The sequence below is a fragment of the Erithacus rubecula genome, assembly GCF_903797595.1.
Source record: "Erithacus rubecula genome assembly, chromosome: 17".
NCBI lineage: Eukaryota > Metazoa > Chordata > Aves > Passeriformes > Muscicapidae > Erithacus > Erithacus rubecula.
Window position 1 is genome coordinate 9,319,108 of NC_136669.1, and position 23,458 is coordinate 9,342,565.

Below are 23,458 nucleotides of genomic sequence, written 5' to 3' on the forward strand. Positions count from 1 at the left end.
ATTGGTGGCACATCATTTCAGTATCAGATGCTTATTTATTGTTGCAGAAAGACTGCTGCACTCTATATGACTTCTGACTTTGTATTTTTGGCTAATAAAGGGTTTCAATATCTGCCAACATATGTTGCCTTTATACTCAATTTACATATTTTAAATACAGAATTTAAATAAAGTCCAACACTAAATAGCAGATACTGAGTTCCAATCTGAAGTGAACTGCAACAAATGCTCTTATGCAACTCTCCATGTTAAGAGATGCTCTCTTCAGACTGTGCCACATTTCATCATTATTAAGAAGTAAGAATTTAGGAGAGATTAATAAATTAAATCATTCAGCAATACTGCTAAGCACTCAGTAAATATTGTGCATTTCAAAAGTATGGTGAAATGCAAATAAAGATCTGGAAAGCAAATGCAGCTGCAGTACAATATTTAGCAATCACCAGAGCCCTGTGCCAGCTCACTGCAAGGCCAGTGCAGATAAGCCATGGACAGCAATGTAATGGAACACCAGCTCTAGAGAAATAAAGCAGGAAATTTCTCTCTGCACTTCTAGAATACATCAAGTGTTCAACACTTCAAAGAATGCCACTGGTGGACTATGACATGAAGGTGCAAGTAACATGTATTTCTTCTATGAAGAAATTTGAAAATTCTCCATATATCAGCTCAAACATGCAAACAAGATTAAATCCAGAGAATAAAATTATACTGATGGATTATATAATTGAAACATTTTCCTTTTTACACTCTCTTCTTACACATTTCCTATACTATTTTCACTGGAAATTTAGTAGTTTTCATAATACTTTGATAGTATTAGTTTTAATCAAAGCCCAAATACATTAGTTTAAGTAGAACTTAAGGCTATCCACTAAAGTGGTATTCTAGAAAATCCTGTTTTGTATTTCACAACAGCATGACCAACTAAACAATGCAAATTTAAGAATTTAAAGTGCTGTACGAGACTGCACAGTGCTGCAAGTACTTGTACAGTGAAACTACATTCACCCCTGAGACTATAAAAACATCTTGCATGAACAGGTGTCCACTTGGTATGCAAGCAGTCCTGAAGGATTTCAGAATCATGAACACCCTTTCTAGAGTAGCAAATGTAAACGAGTTCCAAGTGTGACACTGCAGCCCTTTCAGCTGTCTCACCATATTTCATTAGCTTCATGGAAGATTATAACTCTGCTTCAATTCATTCTAAATTTTTTTTTCTGTAAAATTTGACTAATACTGCTTGATTTCAAGACACTTTGCTTTAACTGATGTAATAAATTAGGAAAATTCGTGTCTGTTATTGCCTTTTTTTTTTTTTTTTAAACTTTTGGCAGATCTCTCAACGTCACCACTCTGCACCACTCTGCCCCACTCTGCCCCTATCCATCTACAGCTGGAAAAGCATGGATACTTCGGCATTCCAGAATTTTGGAAGGAATAATCTGAAGTTTGCTTTGAGATACCATGGCAAAAAGACTTAAATAATATATGGATTTATTATCGAACCTGGAGTTTGTAAATCGAAATATGAAAACATCCAGCTCTAAAGCCCGGAGAAGTGCAGGAATTGGCAATTCCCAAAGCGAGCATGGCGCGGGGAGCGAGCGCGCCCCCTGGCGGCGGCGCCGGCCCCACGCACGGAACGCGGCTCGGGAGCCGCGGGGTTAAAACTGCTGGGAACCGAGTCCGAGCCAAGCGGAGAGAGAGTTAAAAACTGCTGGGAACCGAGTCACAGCCAAGCGGAGTGAGGGTTAAAAACTGCTGGGAACCGAGTCCGAGCCAAGCGGAGTGAGGGTTAAAAACTGCTGGGAACCGAGTCAGAGCCAAGCGGAGAAAGGGTTAAAAACTGCTGGGAACTGAGTCGGAGCCATGGGCCTTGGCCCGGACAGCAGCACCAGGAGCACACTGCCGTTTCTGCATTCTTGTGTTCAGTGTTTCCCAGTCGGGGCTATTAAATCCTATCCACTACACTGACTGACCCCTGCTGCAGTGAAGGTTGAACACTCACAAGGAACTGAGAGCATCTGATACAGCTCCAGAGACCCTGCACAGACAGAGGACCAAGCCACAAGAGACAAGGAGAAGACCACCATCAATTAGTTCAGCTGTCCAAGTACCTACATTTTTATTTCTACTTAGAGCAACTACTGGTCCTTGGTTATTAATTACCCTTTTTGCTGTTTCTTCTCATTTGGATGGTGTTCACAATCTGGAAATCAAATTGGTTGTTTTCAAGCTTGCTTATTTGCCTAGACTCATATGCTGGAGTTTGGCTTTACATTGACTGCAGGATAAACCTTGTTCCTTAAGCCTCAATTTGCCTCACACCAATCCCCATTCCCTTTATTCACCTATATAAACTCTTACATCCTTTCATGAGAGGCTGTAAATAAAAGGATAAAATACCCCCAATATTCAACAAGCACCAAGTAAAGATTTTTGAAGAGCAGTCAATAAGAACAGTAATTTTCAACACATCATTACAAAGACCACAGGACATCATTCAAAAATTACAAAAAAAGATTCATCAATACCTACACTAGGAATAAGTCTCCACCTATAAAAATAACAAAATAAAATAACAAAACAAACTAGAAATATAACCTGCTAATAAGAACAACAATGAAAAAAAAACCAACAACATGAAGACAGACTGTATCACTCACCAAAGGCACTGAAAAGCTGGTATAGGTCACTAGTCTTCCATTCTTTGGGAAAAGTAACATGAAGAACATGATCTCGTTTGGGCTGCACTACAAAACAAAAATCCTTTTGTTAAAATAAGAGTCACTGCTAGTATCTTTAAAATATCCTAAAAGAGTCATCTAATTTAGTTGTGTAGATTTTTTCTTTCCTTTCTTTTTAAAATAAGGAAACAGGGCAAGATTTAGGAAACTACAACACATACAGTAAGAATGTGCCTGCACTTAGGCATGAAAGATACTAAATTCCTACTAGTTCATCTGTTTAAGAAATTGAAACAGCATTTCCTGCAGTGGGAAATGCCCATAAATGTAGTCCTTGCCATCCTATACACCAAACCAAATTCAAGGACAGAAGGAGGGGGGAAATATCAACCTCTTCATGCTCCACCTTTAAAAAATGCAATGGCTCAATTTTTGCCAGTTTTCTGTTAATACAAAACTTCCTGTGAAACAAATGTTCAACTCAGTTTTCATATATTAGATACAAGCTAGAATACAAACACTGACATTTTATTATTATTAAAAATTATACCAAGAAAAAAAGACAGCTCGTCAAGGCTTATATCTAAAGAAGTGCAGAAGTCTTTAGTGCATACTGAAAGTGATTTTAAGGTCTGTGAATTTGAGAGAGAGAATCCAAACCAAACTCCTGGAAAGGCAAGATACAGAAATTATCACTATATATCTTATTTTTGCACACTTCTATCTGAAGTTCCTTTCACTAGAGATGTGAGCTTTTATAACCTATGAATTCCTATCATATTATTAAAAGAAACAAGTGGAACACTATTTTCAGGGGCAAAGCTACTGAAATATTTTACATTTTCCTACGAAACTATTTGCAGATCATTAATTAAGCCTTTCCATAGGTATCTGCACAGATCTATTTTCTACTGTATGACACATTGCTATATACAGGTGTACATGAGCACTGAGAGCTCAGTCAGGCTGGACAGAGACACAAGTAGTTAAGGAAAACAAATCCTTCATGAGCACAGGTGAAAGCCTGTTCCCTAAATCTGCTATTTAAACAAAAAGGACACAATATATTTTAAGGATTTAAAACTCATTTTTTTTCCACTATACAAGTCAAACACCAAGACTCCACAAGCAACAGAAGATCAATTCATTGCTGTACAGCTTACTGAACAGAGAGCAACTGTTTGATTATTATCAGAGAGCAAAGTTTGATTATTTGTAATGCAGTAGTAGAAAATCACAGCATGAAGAACTCCAGTTTCAGATATTACAGTATTTTTATATTGATTAGAGAAAACAAACAATTCTTAACCTTCTTGTATCTGTTTATTCTTAAATTCACAGTGAACCTGCTGTTAAAATCTCAAACTTCTCCCTACTTGGGTGAAAAGTATTTGATTTTTTTCTGCTTTGCAGTCATTTTGTGCAGCAACTTCATTCTTTTAAATTACTTTTTAGCACACAGTAACAAAAGATGAAAGTCATACTCACTATTCAATATTATTTAACTTAGCACACGTTACTGAAATCCATTATTTCACAAAAAATAGCACAAGCTTGCTATTTCACTACCTGACAAACAGAAACATACAACTCACAACAGTCACCCAGCCAGCTGTGCCTCATCTCTTTTTTGAAAATACAACTCCAAGTGCACCTGTCACAGAAACCTGGCTGTACTCTTTAGGAGGCTTTGCTTCCCTGCAAAACAGTCCCCCACAGACAACCACCAGACAGCTTCCTCAAGCTACACTGGCGCTTGTATCTCAGAACAGCAGCAAAAGCGGCTAAAAGATGCCACTCCTGCAATGCTTTCTGTTTTGAGGCTTAGAAAGTCTCCTTGGCTCAGGTTCTCCTCTAACATCTGCATCAGTCTGTTCTACAGGAGTGGCTTTCAGATAAAAGACAGACTTTCAGAGGCAGACTCTTTTTTTGGCAACCCTTCTTGGCAAAGTATCAAAACAATCCTGTAAGTTGGCCAGCAAGTGGAAGTAGCATCTTTACAAATTAGTAGCTTTGGCACTCTCTCAATGACCCAAAGTATTTACCCATTCTTCCACTCAGTATCAAACAGTTGGGGAAGAAAGATGCAATGTAATTAGATTACCATTCCAGCAGAGCTAGAGCTCAGTGATCTGACCACCTAACTGAATTTAAAATTAAATATATGCCCTTACAGCATGTATTTTCCTCTCCAGCAGTTACTTCCATCTCTCTAGAACAGTGTTCTGTTACTGTTACACTGGCATCTAATAGAGTCACACTCCAGTCTGAGCATTCCGATGCAAGGAGTGGAAAATGTGTCCACATCAGTGCTGCTTCCAAATGAGTAGAATTTCCAAGACACTGTGTATCTGACTCCTCAATATCAAAATTAATCATTTATCTAATCAAGGACCAGACTGACCTCCAGGGCTTCACACTTTGCTAAGTCAAGAAGGCATCAGTGGGAACTCTCATCCAAAGTTTTCCCCCTCATAATGAAACATCCCATAACAGTAAGGACATTTACATTAGTACGATCTATTTTTATTTAAATATGTTAGCAACTGATTACAGCTTCAGGTCTGTAAACTGAAACAACCATAAAGGTAAAAATGTTTTAAGTAATATTTTTCCATTATTATAATCCCATGTGGCAAAAGAATCCTGATGTTTAAGCTGAAGTTAAGGAGAGGTACTACTGCACCTCAACGGAGAAACAAAGTGGCCACAAGATTTTCAGAACCATTTGCTATTCACTAGTTTGCATTCTGTATTTACTGCTCAGGTGAGGGGATGGTGTTAAGATCCCACTTTTTATGTGATATGGTTCATAAGAATAGTAACCTAAAATAACAATAAAGCTGTTAATTTCAAGCTCTCTCATTTAGTAACATTAACTTATTTTGTTCTCACCAGCTGCCTTTATAATGCAGATTCTCTGGTCAAAGTTAAAGAATTTCTGGGTTTACTATGTTGTTAAAGGAAAACAAGGGAGCAGACACATTTTAAATCATTTTATAAGTAGCTAATAACCTAAATACAGCTGATAGATATGCTGATATCTTTGCTTTAGTTATACATAATTAATCTTCACACTTCCTACTCCAGGAAGTTTGTCAGAATGGTACTAAGATTGCAATGAAAGGATCTACTTACAGTCTGGTCCTTCCAAATTGAGATATGGTATGTCCATTACTCTCATAAGAAATAGCCTAGAAGCAAAATGGAAACCATTAGCGAATTTCTGCCTGAAGCCCTTTTTCTCTTTCTAGTTTCCACATTTTTTTCTGAAGAAGCAGAATTAACCATCCTAAAGTTATCTTAAGGTATTAAGACAAATCCTCTAAACATAATTTCTTATCTAACAACCAGATTCAAAAGTTACTTGGCATCATGCCAGGAATTTTACTTATTCAAGAAAACAAGTGCAAAATAGGCCCAAATTGTTACTGCTGAAAACAATAATGAAGTGAGGAAGAAAGATTTAACAAGTGGCAATTCTGTGCAGTAAGAGCCCCTTGCACAGTGGGTAGTTCAAATGCTGCCATCAGTCTAAATACACATAAATCTCCCAATTTTCTGAGCACTTCAACATGCTTTAGATAGAACGGATCTTAAAACCCTAAAATGCAAAAGCCATCATGACTTCTTTGGATATAACTGCAATGAGTCTTTTCCTCTTTAAGATGTAACTGAAGAGTTTCTCAAAACAATCAAGAAATGCATTCAATAAAAGCTCTTATTCAGCTCTGAAAACTATTTCCTTCCAAAGATGAACAGCTTAAAATCCTGTCATAGGTATAGATGCCACACTGATGTTACAAAACGTTTGCTGTGTACAGTGTTCATTAGAAGGTGAAAATATGTAACTTTTTCATTGTAACTTTAAAAAGCTTCTAAAATGTTTATCAGATTGCAGTTACAACATTGAACTAAGTACTAACTGATCTAAATAGTTGAGGTTTTTTTCAGTGTACAGGCTCATCTGTAATTGCCTAGACATTCTTTGCATCATACCACACTCACTAGTAGTTCCTAAGAGTTTCAATATCATCCCCTTATGATTCCCTGTATCACGGATAAGTCTACTGGAATGCTGTCGTTAACTTGGTTTTGCTACAAATAAGAGAATGAAAAAAACCCAAACACTGAGGTAAAATGCACTGTATGGAAGGTTCACATGTGAGCCACAGGGTGTAAGAACTGGAACCAGCTGTGCTACAAACTGTCCCACCTAATTTATCTTCTGAGTCTCAGGAAAGGTACACCCTAATATGAATTGCACCGTCCTGAACAGTGCAGCACCTAAAAGGAACTTTATCAATAAAAATTACAAACATCTGCATCAATTAACTTCAGAAACTTCACCCATTCCAGCACAACACTGAGTAATGAAGACATTCCACAAGGAAGCTAGAGTTTCTTTCTATGTTTAACCTTAGGTACCACTCTCCTGTGGCCTTGGCTTCAGCACAGCTGTCTGTCTAAACTGGACAGGAGTGGCTTCACCCAGAAAACAAGGAAGCACACCTCAGGTGTGTTACAGATGTAACTGCATCTTGTAGAACTAATTTACACTACATGGATTATGAACACTGAATTCCAACATAATCATAATTAAGTATACATAAGTATGGTTCTAAGATTCCTCATCTATCTGTAGAACATTTAAATGAATAAGGCTTTTCTGGATGACAGCATGAACTCTGTATTAAATTAGCTCTGTTCATGAAGTTGTGAGTTAATGTTGTAAAAATCAGTGTGATGGCTACATTTCTTTAAAAGTTAAACAGACCAAGTAAAAAAAAAAAGTTATTTCCTACACTGTTTAGGGACTAGAGCCAGATCACACAGGCCGAGGACAGAGATCCATTTCTTAAGAAGAACTAAGAGGTATTTTGAAGAAACTACTTGGAAGACAATTGTTTCTGTGGCAAGTCAAACAAAATGAGGAGAGGAAGGCTATCATTGTGCCAGTCACAACAGTGCATAAATAGTCTCAAGGAGTCAACACTGTTCCTCTGCAGTGAGCTAGGATGAAAGTTTTCACAGTTGTGTGGCAAACTGTGCAGAGAAACCGATCCCACTGAAAAAAGAAAAGTCATTTTTTCAAACCCAGCCCAGTTAACCAGTCCAGGTTGGTGACTACTTCAGCCACACATGGCTGCAAGCACAAGAACAGCAACTGTTTACTCCTACACTGTGAGTGGGAAGTTATTGGTCGACTTGAACAAAAGCCCATCAATCTCCTTTTGCAGTAATTTTGCAAAGAAAAGTGAAGTAATATAGAAAAGCTGAGGGATTTCCAATACATGCCAGAGAACATGGCTCCCTATGAGAAACTTTCTATAAATATAGGACAAACTCAAGTGATTTGCATGGATTTGGGTTTCTGATATCCATTGCATAAAAAAAAAAAAAATTTCTAAGCTAATTTCTACAGGCCATGATGCTATCCAGCTCAATAAAACACGGTGTTCTCATTTCTCTACACCTCTTCCAGCCCCTGCCTCCAGCTACATCAAAAGCATAAAAAGCATTCAACCAAACCAAGGAGATACAAAAGAAAACTGTCATTAAAAGTTTGTGAGGGGCTTGTGGGTGGGGGCAGGAAGATATGGAAGAACCGTTGCCCTAAGTAAAAAAATTTCAAACCAACTGGAAAGTGTGAGAGACAATAACAGTATCCAAATTATACACACAGTTTATATACTGCAATAAAGAGTCCCATCTTCTCAACTCATAAATGTTCATCTGGGATTACTCACAGCAGACAAACAGATTTTTCAAAGATGTTGTATATACAATAAAGATTACAGAAATGCATCTCTGAAATTCCTAGCTTATTGAGTTGTTTATCATATAACTATTGAATTATGCCTAAAAGAGCCAAACAACTCTAAGGGAAAGTCTGTTTTTAATCAGTTCCACTCTCACAAAAGCCCTAAAACTAAAGATTTTACCTATGTTCATCATTAACCTATATCCTCGCCATCACTCTTGAAAAGCCAGCCAGGAGTTCCATAACTTTGCTGATATACTGAAACACTTTTTCAAGAGTCATTTTGATGTATTACCTTCACTTGAAATCTAATTTAATAAAAATCAAAGCTTGATTTTTAAAATTTTAAATTTATTAATTTAAATCATATTATTTACAAGCCCATGCAAACAGGAAACATTTCCAAAATCCTAGCAATGACATGAAAGTTTAATCACTAAACTGTATTTAAGTATATTACCATCTAATACACAGAGATCTTGAAATTAGGGTTTTATAAGCTACTCAAAGAATGATGGTCTGTTTTAACATTTTCAAGACTATCTGGATAATAGTTCAAACTAAGAACATTGCTTCAAAGAGATGCCTTACAATAAACTCTTGTCAACTTCTTTCAGGAAAAAAATGTGACACAAGGTATATGTCATGTGTTTAGCTGACTGTTTGCATGTTGTAGTTTGTGTATTGCTAGAAGAACATGACTACAGCACAAAGGAACAGGTTTCCTTGTTCTGACTGCTGCCCACAGGATCAGATAGAATTTCTGGAGGAAGGAGGAAGAGAGATTTTTTTCTTCCCAGCAGGAAGAGAGGATGCTCAGCTAGGGAAAGATTCTAAACCACAAACTAGAGAAAAGCAGGTGTAGCAGAAAGCTGGCTGACAGCCTAGAGCATACCTGCCAAAAAGCCCCAGAAGAAACACACTCACTAAGGGACCTTTAGGGAACTCTGAACTGCAGAGCCCTGGATGTACTACAGGTGCTAAAAACACCACGTGCTGCAGAGACCTGCAAGGACTGAATGAACAGAGTAAGAGACTTAATTCATTTAAACACCTCACAGCTCTGACTTCTGACATGTACTTAAACCTTCTTTATTTTAAAAAAAAAAAAAAAAAAAAAAAAAAAAAAAGTTGCCTTATTCTCTTATTCTGGTTTGTTAGCTTGCATTATATGAGAAAGAAAACTAACTTTAAAAATGCAAGCCTTGGCCTGTTCACTGTAAGGAAAAGGTGAGACTGCCTCACCTCTAGGCTCTGACTTAGGTGATGTGGCAGATGTTAGTTAGAATATGGCAAAGCTTCTAAAACCATGTGGAAGCAAGACATGGCAGATCTTCCAAGTCTCCATGATTTAAAAATATATAGCTTTTCTGAACCAAGAAGGTACAAGTTCTGAATAATGGCAGAATGGATTAACATTATTTTCTGGCAAACAGTAATTTTCAGTTCTTGCTTAAAAAAGAAAAAAGGCAGCTGCTCTCCCTACAGCTTATTAACTCTTCCTTACAGTCAGTGTTAACCCTGAAGCCAGAACAGACGTAGCAGGTTTCCTCTCACTCACTCTCACAACACCAAAATGTCATTCCTAGAGGAACATCACATTTCAAGTACACAATTCATTTGAAAAGCTTGAATTTAATGTACTATTGTGACAGCTCTAGAAGTTGTTGTTTGTACTTGTTGCAAATATGCATCTCTAGAAAGAATTTTGGTTAATGATTGAAAAATTAACCTGCTCAATTGGCACCTACTACTTGGCATGTGTATGTTGGTGTTTCTGAAAACACCCTAGTGACAAATCCCATCTTAAAATGAAATTGTTGAAATTGTGCTGATCAATTCTATCTTCACCTTCATCTTCAAAGCAAGCAGTCAGTGTGGGTCCATGTTTCATCTAGGGAATATTTGTAATATCTGCCAAAATATATGGACTTACTGCCTCGTCTGTCTCACCATCAGGAGAATCACATAACTTCTGTCACTATAAAGATGTGATTTTCAGAACAATGAAAGGTGAAAGCCACTGATCACAATGATTTCCTCACTTCTGTGAGTGATCTGAAGCTAAAATAATTAATTTTGCCAACTCTTATATTACAGGTTTGAAAGGATGGAATTTCTTCTGAATTTAAACAGAGTAAGCACTAGAATATTTTTAATTTCAACTCCTTTTCCTTTATGTGACAGACTGCAGCATCTTGAGAAGTTTCCAAAGGTAAAACCTACAGATTAATTATGTAAAGGATCAACTCTGTGCATAAAGTTTTCTAGATTCTTCAAGTCTTACTTCAATTTGTTCAAGGATTTTGCATGAAGATCCAATTCAAAAGCAAAATACTGCTCATAGCATCATTCCATAAATCATATATATTTCTTACACCATCTTAAAAATGGGTTACCCGACGATGTTACTACCAACGCTTTTTGTTATTTGGACTGACATTACCATAGGGATGTTTTAGTTTTTCCAGACTGCTGAGCACCCTCAGTTTTCACTACCCCCAGTTACTGAGGGTCCTACAACAAAGAACACCTGACCAGTTTTTCTTCAGTTCCACTACTTCCAAAGCTTACTCCAGAAATAATTTTCTAAATTGTAAATATACCCTCAACAGTGGCAGGGACAAGGCCATTAAAGCAGTCCAGGTACCCTTCTAAGTGTCCTTTTTCAGGTCAGCAGGAAGAAATTTTTTCTCCTCAAAAGAAAAGGTATTTACTTCATAACCTCTCCAGCATAACCAGCATGAATCAGAGAGCAAAAAACCCTTGAGTTTAAAGAAAAATGCAGTTAGCTATTGATTCCAAGGCTAGAGGTAGATCTGCTAAAGCTGGTGTTGTACTTCCATGTTTTAGCAGGTTTTTTATACAACTACTTACTTGTTAAAAAAAGGTTCAATGAGTTTTGATCTAGCAGACACATGGTTTTTCGGAGGACTGAGGAATGAACCTGATGAATGAAGAATAAATTCAGTATGTAATAAGCAGCTAGAGACAGCACCATGGAGAAGGTTTGGAAAAGACTTGACACCTACCTAGGAAATTAGCCATGGAAATGAAGCACAGTCCAGTAATGTAAGCATCATATCCTGCTTCATGGAGCTGTTCAGATGCTGTATCATAACTTGGAAATCCTTCTGCACTTTCTGAGGGGAAAAATACATTTACAACCACATTACTAGAGAAGATAAAGGTAGTCCTGTATGCTTACCCATAGGCTTATTTTGTCAGAGCATAACATAATTTGGGGAAGTTTACACAACCTTCAGAATCTTTGAATTTTCTTAAGTTCTTAAAAAAGCAGTTTTGCTTGGCATTTTTAAATAAGAAAAGGTGCGTAAGATGTAAATTCTTCCCTAGTAAAAAGCCCTTAATCTCCAGACTTAAAATTGAGTATTAATTGTAAGACAATGACAGTGAGAATGGGTTTTTTTCTGACTTGCATTTAAGACAACAGACACTCAGTCTAATTGAAAGCTTACTATTAACCTGTTTACCAACCATCTAATTGACCTATGGTCAAATTTCCCAAGATATTTAAATGAGGACTAAACTAAGTGATTTAAAGATGTCCTTATTGACAGATACACTTGGTGTTTATGGCCTGCATATTTCAGGAATATAAAAATGTACTACTCATCTTGATTTTGATCAAGCATTGAAAATTTCCCTTTCGACATACTCCACTTTTCAGTATTGTTCTCCCTTTTCTAAATCAGTAGCTTAAGAAAAATTCCAGAACCCTGAGCTAAGCTTGCCCTTTGATTAAATATCCTTGTGTTCACCTGAAAGCAAAAAACTCTTTTTCCTACTAAAAGAACTTCAGTAATTTCTAGAACACACACGACTGATCACTACTGTAAAAGTTTTCTTGGTTTTGTTTGTCCAAGTGCCTCCTGGAGTTCTCTGGTTTTGATCTGAAAGACAACTGCCAAATGAAAGTTTTTTTAAAAATTTTAAATTAATCCCCAAAAAATCAACATAGAAGAAAAAAAAATCCATCAATAGAAGAGGATGAAACTGCTGTTCACTGAACATATCCATTCTTTTACTGGCTGGATTCCTATTAAGTTCCAGGTATCCTTCTACATGTAATTGTACTGTATGTACAGTGCCCTCATTTAAAATCCCTTCATCAAAACTAAGTATTAGCAGGGGAATTTATATTTCAGACCAATAACAAAAATAATAAAAAATAATTTTGTTTCCTTTGAAAGAGGAAAACATTTAAAAAAGAGCATTTTGATATATTCTTACCAACTTTAGGAGGGCTGAATGGAACCTCTTTTAAACGCTTTTCCAGTTCTGCAAGTGATGTATTATTAATGATCTCCTGCAAGAAAAGCCATCGTTAATTGCCAATGCCAAGCACATTTTCCCTGCAAACTGAAATCAAATAGGATCAAAGGAGTATTTACTGCTGCCACCTTGTGTTCTCTAAGGATTTACACATGGCCCTATTTCAAACTAATGTACCAAAGGTGTGCCAATAAAAATTTCAGTTACCTTGCCTCACTTGCATGATAATGAGTCATAAGTATTTATTAATACTGCTCAGAATTATTGAAGGATTACACCAAATTAATATTTCTATTTGAATCTGGTTTCATGCAGGGTACATGTGCCAAGAAAAAAGGCAGCACAAACAGCAGGGCAAATACTCTAAATATTGATCATAATGGTTAAAAGCATTCAAGGTGAGTATTGAAATGTGCTTGCTGACTGGATATTCTTGAATAGGTTTACAAGTGTGAACACTGCTGATTTAAAGCAATACAGAGAAAAGAAGCCTGGCAATCAGAAAGCTGCTCCTATACTTCAACTAAAGTTGAGTAGCGTCGGTGAATCTACTGATGAATTATATACATAAAAAGCCACAAAGATGCATTACAGATTAATTCCTCACCGAAGTTCTTAAATATATGTTGTCAATCAGTACAAAGGAAACATGCAGAATCAACAGACAGAGAAAGCAAAACATCCACACAATCTTTCTTAAAGTTGTTTGAGGAGTAGATTTTCTTTGGTTCTCAATCAAGCTTAGCTGTTCTCTGCAGACTGAAAAGTTATCAAGAACAAAGTACAATGAACAAGCTCAAATGATTAATCTGGCATCTCAAAGCAGGATTTCATAACAACAGCCTAAAACCCCAAGCATCTGCTGTAGAATTACAAATACCAACATAGCTGTACCAAACATAAAACTTGTGGAGGATTTTTACTTTTCAGAATGCCAAAGCCTCTATTCTTACCACAGAAGTGTGCAACACTAACCTGACAATACCTACGAGGATATTTAGCAGCACTTCTTTAAGTCATGCTCTGGAGCTCCAGAGCTATGCACAAAGAGAGATGCTGCTTCCACAGCATGTTCTTTAATTAGTTCAAAGGCACATGGGAAAACAAGAGCTTATGAACACTTATCTCAATATCTCTTTAGAGGAATAAAACTCATGCTGTAAGAGATTTTAAAAGAAACCTGTAATTTTTTTCCTCCTGCTGACTACCCACTGAGCAAAGGCCACAGGAGAACCTAATGATGATAAAGCATTCTTCCACACAAATCTAAGTCAGCATTCACAATACTCCAAGGCTTTGAATATACAAGCAGCTTCCAGATCCTATTTGTTCATGAACAAATTTATCTCTTTTTATCTCCTGAGTGGACATGCTACTTAACAAGAAGAAAATAATCCACTATTTATATTTTACCTAGCAAAAACTCTACATATTTTGGAATATACAGCTACCAAGTTACCATAAAACTTCAAACACAAAAGTCAATAGTAGGAAATCAAAAATTTGCATTCTATAAATTCTGTAAGTTTAGATGAGGGGTAAAAAAAAAAAAAAAAATCATTCTTCTACAATAAAAGGAGTATCACAGAAAACATTATTAGACATCTTTCTCTACAAAGAAGTCTAATTTGATTCAATACACTTGTACTAATGCAATTTGTATTTTCAAATCATTCTGCAACATTAATTTACCTTAAAAGGTTGTGTACTTGCCATCAGTTTAGTATCCAGCAACCTAGAAATAAAACAAGAGCTAAATAGGTTGAAACAGAAGAATGCCCATTTTTCCAAATTCTCAAAAAGTGTTTTAATGTATTAGCTGGGAAACAGCAGATACATCCTACTGAAAAGTACTGTTGGATTTGGAACAGCCAAAACTTTCTTTGGTTTTGTTCAGCACAAAAAACAACAGCAACCAAGGAACAGCAAGAGATGCAAACAACTAATAACAAATAAATCTTGTTCCAAATGAAGTGTAGATTCAAAACACTGAACATCATGCAAAACCCAGGCGAGAAGCAAGGGTGCATCTATTGCCAAGAAGTGAACCAACAGAACTGCTTTTCTGAGAGATAAAAAAATAAAAAATAAAAAAGCTGCTCAAAATTACTTTTAAAATTGTATTTATCTAACTTGATTTCAGTTTCTTCTCCAGTAACAGCTAAGGTACAGGGCTAGGACAAAAAATATCAGCTTGCTAAAACTACACTGAAATGGTTGAAAGTTTGAACTAAGAACTTACCGGGGAAAGACACATGATGTTACTTCCTTGAACTCACTTAGGTCCTAATTTAACATTAAACCAGAAGATAAAATCCAAGTCAGTGAACTGTTCACAGTCTCAGGAGGACAGAGAGCAGTAGCTACAATTATCCAAACAGCCTCTAAAAGTGAGCTACAGTAAATGAATTCTCACTATAAGAGATGTATTTGCCTTATTACCATAGACACCACCTGTAATTACACACAACTACAGAGTACATATCTCTGATTTGTCTGTCATTAGCAAAAAAATGTTCTGTCACTGCCAACACCTTATCCTATTTTATACCCTGGGCTACTTCTGGTTCCAGTCTAGTTAACAGTTCTTAAGTATTTCCAGCATTTAGTATTTCAATGGAACATAAGCAGTCACTCTAGGTATGCAGTGACTGCCTACATGTTTAGATTTGCTAAGGGTTAAAAATACAGGAACTACTGACAATTGCTTACATTCCAGCACCATCCAAACCAGTCCCAAATTTCTTTTTCCCACCTTATGATCAAGTTTTCCCCCAAACACCCACAAGCCCTTTAAGACTGCAAGTAACAATGTTATGTGAACCATGAGACCTTTGGCTTCCTCAGACAACATTTTTAGTACCAAAACACTGCTTAATTTACCTAAATTGTCCAGTCCTGAACTGTTAGACTGCCCTGCTGCAGTCCAAGTGTGCTCCCTCCAATTATTCTGATATTACACCTCTTCACCACAGTGAACATCACCCTGCCACAAGACTGCTTATCATTTTATTAAGTGTACTATATAATTTAAAAACATACATTCCCATTTTGTAAACTACAAAGGGGAAAATGCCATGTAATTATGCTGAAGCTCCACACCAATATCTTGTCACATGTCAGTCAGTCAAATATACTTAATATAAGCAAAAACCCAATTCTATCTGATTCGAACATTTTAAAAATGAAATGGAGAACAATCTAACTAAACTTTCTACATAAATAGTTATGACATTAATGCAGTAGCCCAGAAGTAACAAACAGATTTTTTTAAAAATACTTTTCTATACTTCTTTACAGACTGACCAATCTTCCATTCAGAAGAAAGTGTGGAGATAAGACTAAAAGACAAATACATTAAGATATTTATTTCATCATCTGAACACTAAAAAGATTACTTACATCAGGTAGGGGACAATAGAACTGATGTATGGTGTGCATAACATCCAGCAGCATGTTGTGCCCAATAACAAGCTTGCCCTGTGAAAATAACATTAAATGTCTGTTACACTTCCAGGCCTGGCCATAGCAAAGGGAATCTGTGAAAGCCCCTAGCCCAAATGCCAGCCAAGGGCACCTGGGAACAAATGCACATCAAATCTCCCCATTTACTCTCTGCCTGCCCCACACACTCCTCTGTTCTCTCAGAGCAGCCACTCCTCTTTCCTCAACTCCCACCTATTTAACACAGGCTTCCACAGCAGCTTTATATGTTGAGAAGATGCACTAGAACAGGTACTTAAAACTTGGTTTCCAAATGTCATCTCTTTAAGATTGAAATCAAAACATTTCTCAGTTCATTACCTCTTAATTTACTTATACAACAACACACAATATATTCCTTATGGTTATAATACACAATAGTTAAAAGGCATGGTCTGACTCCTCACAGTGCAAAATCTTTCATGCCAGATGTTGTAAAAGCAAGCTCCTTGAAAAAGCTCAAGCAGTTTTTTAAATGTTAAGTTTGATTCATCTGACATTACAACAGTCCTCCTTTGAGAGCCTTAAAACTGCCAGGAAAAAAAAAAAAAAAAGGAAAAAAACCCCACAGTGTTTTCAGAATAGAGAAAATAACCCACCAAAGCTTAAGAGCCCTAAGAAATTGTTAATCTTGACTCTTACAGATAGGAAGATTCTTCATGTCACTCTTCAGTTTGAGCTTACTTAACCTACTACACTCAACCACTGTAAAACACGAAGCAACATAAACTTAAAATGTCACTTTAACTTGTATCTCATCTTCTCTTCCAAAATGGAACAGCAAAGGAATCTTGTCTTTGAATTATTTATTTTTCTTATGACAAAGGTAGGTTAAAAATCACATTAACTTACAGAATTAGCAATGGCATGAACAACTCTGGAAAATCCTACAGCATCATTCAATTCTTCCTGTAAGCAAAGATTCTGACATTAGTGAGACATAAATACAAATATGGCCAAAACTGTACCTGCAAGCTGCCAGATGACCCTGGTTTGCCTCAATCTTTTTCTCAGACATAGCCAAGAACAGACCACAAAGGAAATGTCAATATTTGGAAGACACAAGAGGTCAAAGCAGGATGCTGCTCACAGAATTCCCATTTTGTATGTAAGCTCTAGTTCACTGTCAAGTAGGATGAGTCTCAAGCTACTGTCCTGGGTTGCCCCTGGCCAGAAACCAAGCAGCCACTCTGCCATTTGCTCACCTCCCTCACCCAAAATTCAAAGACAGACAATAAGATTTGTGGATAAGGATAATGACAGCCCATCCCCTCCAGCCTCCCTGCTTTTGGGGGAGAGTGACAGAGTAAGCCTTGACACTGTGCAAGTGCTGTTCATCAGCAAACAAAACACATGGATGGTATCACTGTATGGTGTTTTAGCCACAAAGCAAATCACAGCAAAATACAGGCTGCTACAAAGAAGGGTAACTTCACCCCAACCAGAGCAGTAACAGCTGCAGTCAGTTCATTGTCAGTACATGACCTGCAATAGTGCTGAGGAGTTATGACACTATAAACAGCTCAGAAGGTATTAAAATTAACTTACATATCTTCAGCTGTACTTTTTATATATATTGTTATATATGCAACAGGTTGAGTCCTTACTGTTACTCTTATTAAATCAGACTGTACTTTTATGCTAACACAGACTGAGGAAGAAATATTCTTCATTATTTATATAAACAAAACCAAGGAGAAACATTAAAATATGTGACTCACATTATATAACACTGTAGTTGTATAAAATGACTTTTGATTAATTTGTAGGGTTCTGCCTATAGTAAAAACTGTTCTGTAACAGATTTTTCTTTTTCAAGTCTAGGGAAGCAATTTCTGCCTTGTGTTATTATCTTTATTCAACCAGAACTAAAATTCAGTAAAAACATTCACTGTTACTTTAGTTCAGCTCTGAACACTGCTAGTCCAAGCACATAATACCCCCACTAAAAACACTTCAGAAAATCCTACTGTAGTAGCAAATTGTTCCTGACCCACCTTCTGGAAAAAGATGTCACATGAGTTAATGTCTCTTCAGGTATCTCTTTCCCTCTTAAAAGGCTTTCTGCATAGAAGTATTATTTGCTCCACCCAAACTGACTTTATCTTGATACATGAAAGGACAAATCACAGGAGTTTGATCAGGAACCCCCACAATTCAAGTTTTATGACCTCCTGAAATTTGCATCACTCAAGTAAGCAAAATACGAAGCTCAATAAACAGTGAGAGTGCCTGAACACACCAGGTGTGACCTCCTGGTCAGCTTGTTACCACAGCAGTGGTGGTTCTATCGAGCAATGACACACTCATTGTACAGGATACTAACTCAGACAACCAAGAGCCAGCAAGCTTTGTAAGAGAAGGAGAGACTGTGAATCCAAACCATGTAACAACTTGCTCAAGAATTTCTGCAAAAAACTGATATTTCCTCTTACTAGGCCACACTTCTGTGACAGCAGAGATTTGCATAAGGCGGTAGTCGCTACTCCAGAATACTCAGTATTCCACAAATTCTGATTTTAAAAAAATTTTAGAGTGCCTGGCAACTCCCTTTGCTCTGTTGCAAAGCCTAAGTTACCTGGTAGAATTTAGAAAATTAAATTCAGCCAGTCACAGCAAATCAAAGGTAAATAATACCAAACCCTATCCTGCATTTTTGCATTGCTGAGTGAAGTCAGAGATTCTCACCCTTCCTCTCTCACATAAACAAATCAAATTGAATTTATTTACCTGTTCTTTTGCTTGTTTCTGCTGCTCTCTTCTTTTTCGTTCCTCTTCGTCTACCTTAGTAATTGCAATGTATCTCTCCTTCTAAAACAAAAAGAGTACTTTGAGGAATGATTCTGAGAAGTTCAGATTTAAGGTTGCTGCAAGCTTTTGTAAATTTACATTGTAAAGAAAACTGTCATACCTCAGCAGTAGTTACTTGGCAACACAACTGTTTCTATTGTAAGGTATCACATTATCACCAATTCCCATAACCTACTTTAGAAGGCTGTATTTGATTCATCCACCAAACCTAATTTTTCCTAAACCAACTTCTACTTTTTAAGAAATGTTATCAGCATTTCCTTGTAAAAAGTTTGTTTCAAATACATTTTGAAGCAGAGATCTGTGCTGGGAAGTGAGGACACAGCACATGATGCTGCTGTTTCTCCTCTAAGATCACAACCTGCTTTTCACTAATACTCAACATCAGATCCACTGTATTTTTAAAACACCTTTTAGTATCTGTTTAAAGAGTAACATTAAGTCACACAAATACATGCCCACATTCCATATGTTGGTCAGATATAAAAGTTCACTCTATTCTATTTAAAATGCTTTGCATTTGCATAACAAAGCTCAAGTTAGATCTAGAAATCAGAAGAGATGGTGAAATTGAGAAATTAAATTTCCTTTCAACAGAACAAATGTTAAAGTAACAATCCTAATTACCTTATCTGACTCCAGAGTTTCCACGTGGATACCTTTTGGATATCTACATCAAAACAAATGAAAAGTAAATATTAATAGCTATTCACTTGGCATTTAGCATATTGAAACCACAACAGTAATTTAGCAATTTTATGTTTCATTATTTCAGTAAGTCTTAGGTGTAGAAGAACTATTACAAATTTCTTTTTAATTTTAATAGTGCAAAATTTGAAGCAATAGGCTAGTTTAACTGGCCTCCTTACATTACCTAACAGTAACTAGTAGTTATACAATTTCCCATGCTATGGTTGTGGAACCTGTAACGTCTTATTTTGGTGATATTAAGCAAACATCATTTAGATATTTCATCACAATCTAGAATCTTTGCTTTCAAGAAATCCAAAACAATAATGCTAGTGAGAATGCTCCTATTTACTTGCAGTCCCAAGCTTTTTTGAAGACTGTATCTCTTCAATACATTACTTATTTAAGGATTTATTAACAACCCTGAACTTTCTGCTAGCAGTAGATTTTAATAGGAATTATTAACTCAAATGTCATCACCTCTGCTACAGGGTTGCATCACACCACCACGATCACATTTAATTTCCAAAATAACACCATACACAGAGCCATAGAACATCCATCTGATAGCAAAAGTAAGAGAATATTGCCTTTGCCTGCTTAACCAATAACAATTACTCTCATAATCTCATTATAATAAACTAACCACAATTGTGCAACCACTGCAGAATCAGCAAGTTTCCTTGTCCTCTAGCTACTCCTAAAATCCATACTAGAGAGCCCACTCCAAACACTGTTGTGTCCTTTCCACCCTGACTCCTCACAGTTTTGAGCCTCCATCTCACAAGCTGCCTCATGCCACAAACCTTGGATGCACAAGAAAATACTTCAATAGAGAAAACGACCTGTGAAGAGGTGAGGACACAAGGGCAATCAATAACTTCACTCTTTTGTTTTAATTAGCTCCATGCCACCTTCACAGCTTGGCTTTCTCTCTCTAATACACACACAGTGTACACAGATGTACACACATAAAGCGACATTGCTGAATGTTAAGAAAACACAACTCAAGAACACATTCTTCCACCCACTCAGAGAAGGTGGAAAGAGAAGTATCAGATAAACAAAAAACTGCATGCTGCATGAAGCTATAGATATTCTATAGATATGTTAAAAAATGACACTGAAAAATTGTTGAAAACACAGCTGCATTTTATCAGATTAGTTCCTGAGCTCACTTCTTGAGATTCCATTTTCTAGAGACAAGTTTTATTTTATCTGCTTCCAGTGTAAGAAACAGAGCACCAGATTCAGTGCTGCAAAACTGAATTGACTCAGCATACAAAAAAAGTCTTGTGTATTTTCCACATCTTACTACTGCATTCAGAACAACAAAAATCTTACTGTAAAGCTTTAATGTTTCTCCTAAGGCCTTAAGGGATATATTTATACAATATACCAAGTTACCAGAAATCCTTATGCTTGGCATCCAAAAAAAAACTGTAGAACTAATATTTTTCCACATGAATCCCACAATCTGTATAAGCACATGCACTTTCAGTTCACTAAAGACCTAGCATGCTGCATTTGTTACATAACTGTAGGCTCTGCTTTTCTATTCAGAGATTTTACATAGGAATGATAAAACAAATACTAAGCTTCAATATCTAAATTAATCATCACAAGTAATGCAATTCATCTTCAGAACATTACAAAAGTCTTCTTTTAAGAGGAAGAAAAAGTCTAAATCAATCGCCCCAAGGTTAAGTAGATCAGATCTTACCCAGATTTCTTATCAAAAGTACTAAAAATATACAGTAAGGCAGTATTACCAGTAACTTACTTCCAGCTCAAGGTCTGATAAATTAATTTCCTTTGAAATCTAAAACAAAAGACAGTCATATTACTAATAATCCTTTTACAGTGTCTCCTAGCAATGATTTCCAGTTTAAACTGACTCTAAGAAAAATTTTTAAAGAAAGAGTCACTGCTAGCAGAACAGCAGAATACAAAGAGATTTATTGAATTCTGACATTCAGCTGCCAAACTGTAAAGGCATTTACACCATATTTTACAGTTACCCTTGCATCTTCTCATCAGAGAGTATTCTGTAGTCATCATCCCTGCATATAGCTTCAGTGATAGTAGTTTATCTAGTGCACCTCCAAGGCTTATGGATCACTCCAGCAGAAGTAAAAGGCAGCTCACATATACAAGACTTTTCTTGGCTACACTTAAATATTTTGCTACACATGCAGAAGTTACAGCTCAAAATAAATTACAACACCCATATACATCACCACATTTTCTCCACATTCAAAAATTAGTCAAACATAGACTTGGCTTCAGTTAACCAAAACAAACATATTCTTTCCTGTCACTCCCCTAATTCTGTATGACCAAAATTAAAAAAAAAATTTAGAAGAGATGCAATTTCAGAAACTAACCCTGTACATGGCTCCAATTCCAAACTTTCACTTTCTTCATTCTTTAATAAGTCTTCTATCTGTTCCCTGGAAGAAAAAGATTATTTGCCTCTATATTCACTATTTTGTTTTTTAGCAAGTTTACAGCTCTCTCCAAAAGACAAGAAAATGCTTCATAACAAAAGGAGCAGCATTTTACAAAAGTGAATGAATAGCAATGGTTTCAACATATGAAAATACCACTACTGTTCACACTTTAGTTTTAACAACATCAGAGGATATTAAACAGTGTTACTTACACTACTTTCTCAACAAATTTTTTCTGATCTTCAGGAATTGTTACAGGGCACTTTGTGGAGTTAGGAGAAATGTATGACAGAGATCCTGCACCATTGGCTTGAGAACGTTTTTCATCATACTGTTCCCTTAGCTGTCTCTCTTCTTCCTGATTTAAATATGGAATTCCTAACAAAAATTAAAAAGTAAAAGCTCATAATAATTAGAGACAAATTAGGGATGCATACGGATTCAAGCACTTGCCTCTGTTACACCCCTGCAGGCTGAAAGCAAACCCTTCCTTTCAGTGAAATGCTGTAGATGTGTGTCTGCCCAGCTGGTACCACAGTACTACAGAGCCTCCTCTGCACAGGGCACAAGCTCCAGCACTGCAGAGCCTGAGATCACAACCACAAATGTACTGAGCACTTCTGTCCTTGCTCTGTGCATCACGAGTCACAGACAGCAGCAGCCCCAACCACTGTGCACTGGGATCCCTTTCCTACACATTGCTACTGATGTATTACACAGCTGCACACCTTGTAACTCTCTCCATTCATGCTTTGCCTCCATACAAAAAACAACAACCAGGCTCTCATTAGTTAGTGGGAATTCGGTTCTGTTGAACTACACAACGAATTCTTGGAAAGGGAGTTACCATCAGCACAACATTAGGCTGGATAAGAATAATTCAACTTCATTACGTGTTTGGACAGTATTATGGATGGCAGCCTTTTTTCTTTTTGCAGAAAACAATGAAAGGTGAAATGATCAATTTTGTAGACATTGAAAGAAATTGAAATAAAACCAAAACAACTCACCGTTGCGAAAAACTTTATTAAAATCAAATCCTTGGTTTGCTAAAAAATCTATACTTGAACTCTGCAACAAGAGAAAAAGGCTTTACAATTGACAAAAGTGGCTGTGGCATAAAATCTCAGTTAAGTTATTTTCACACTTTTAAAGAAATTATACAAAGTCCAAAGCCAAGAACAACCAAATTTGTGATCCTAAAAAGCCACTGAGAATTTAGGCTATGCTACTTTTCTTGTTGATTTTCAACTTCCATAAAGTACAAG

General features: G+C 36.5%; 1 protein-coding gene across 3 annotated transcripts in view; it reads right to left on the reverse strand.

Annotated features, from left to right (window-relative positions):
• The window catches only part of PARN (poly(A)-specific ribonuclease), a 43,608-nt gene that overhangs the window by 17,625 nt on the left and 2,525 nt on the right, over positions 1–23,458 (reverse strand). For 2 of the 3 annotated variants that reach the window (XM_079320954.1, XM_079320952.1), the window contains exons 6-20: positions 23,201–23,261; positions 22,403–22,568; positions 22,125–22,190; positions 21,521–21,559; positions 19,675–19,717; positions 18,967–19,047; positions 17,089–17,145; positions 16,156–16,233; positions 14,996–15,039; positions 14,446–14,488; positions 12,712–12,787; positions 11,490–11,600; positions 11,335–11,404; positions 5,832–5,887; positions 2,673–2,759 (exon numbers count right to left, since the gene is read on the reverse strand). In XM_079320954.1, the coding sequence (XP_079177080.1) occupies positions 2,673–2,759; positions 5,832–5,887; positions 11,335–11,404; positions 11,490–11,600; positions 12,712–12,787; positions 14,446–14,488; positions 14,996–15,039; positions 16,156–16,233; positions 17,089–17,145; positions 18,967–19,047; positions 19,675–19,717; positions 21,521–21,559; positions 22,125–22,190; positions 22,403–22,568; positions 23,201–23,261 (1,078 nt within the window). The remainder of the gene's footprint in view (positions 1–2,672; positions 2,760–5,831; positions 5,888–11,334; positions 11,405–11,489; positions 11,601–12,711; positions 12,788–14,445; positions 14,489–14,995; positions 15,040–16,155; positions 16,234–17,088; positions 17,146–18,966; positions 19,048–19,674; positions 19,718–21,520; positions 21,560–22,124; positions 22,191–22,402; positions 22,569–23,200; positions 23,262–23,458) is intronic. The other variant, XM_079320953.1, reaches the window with a different exon arrangement.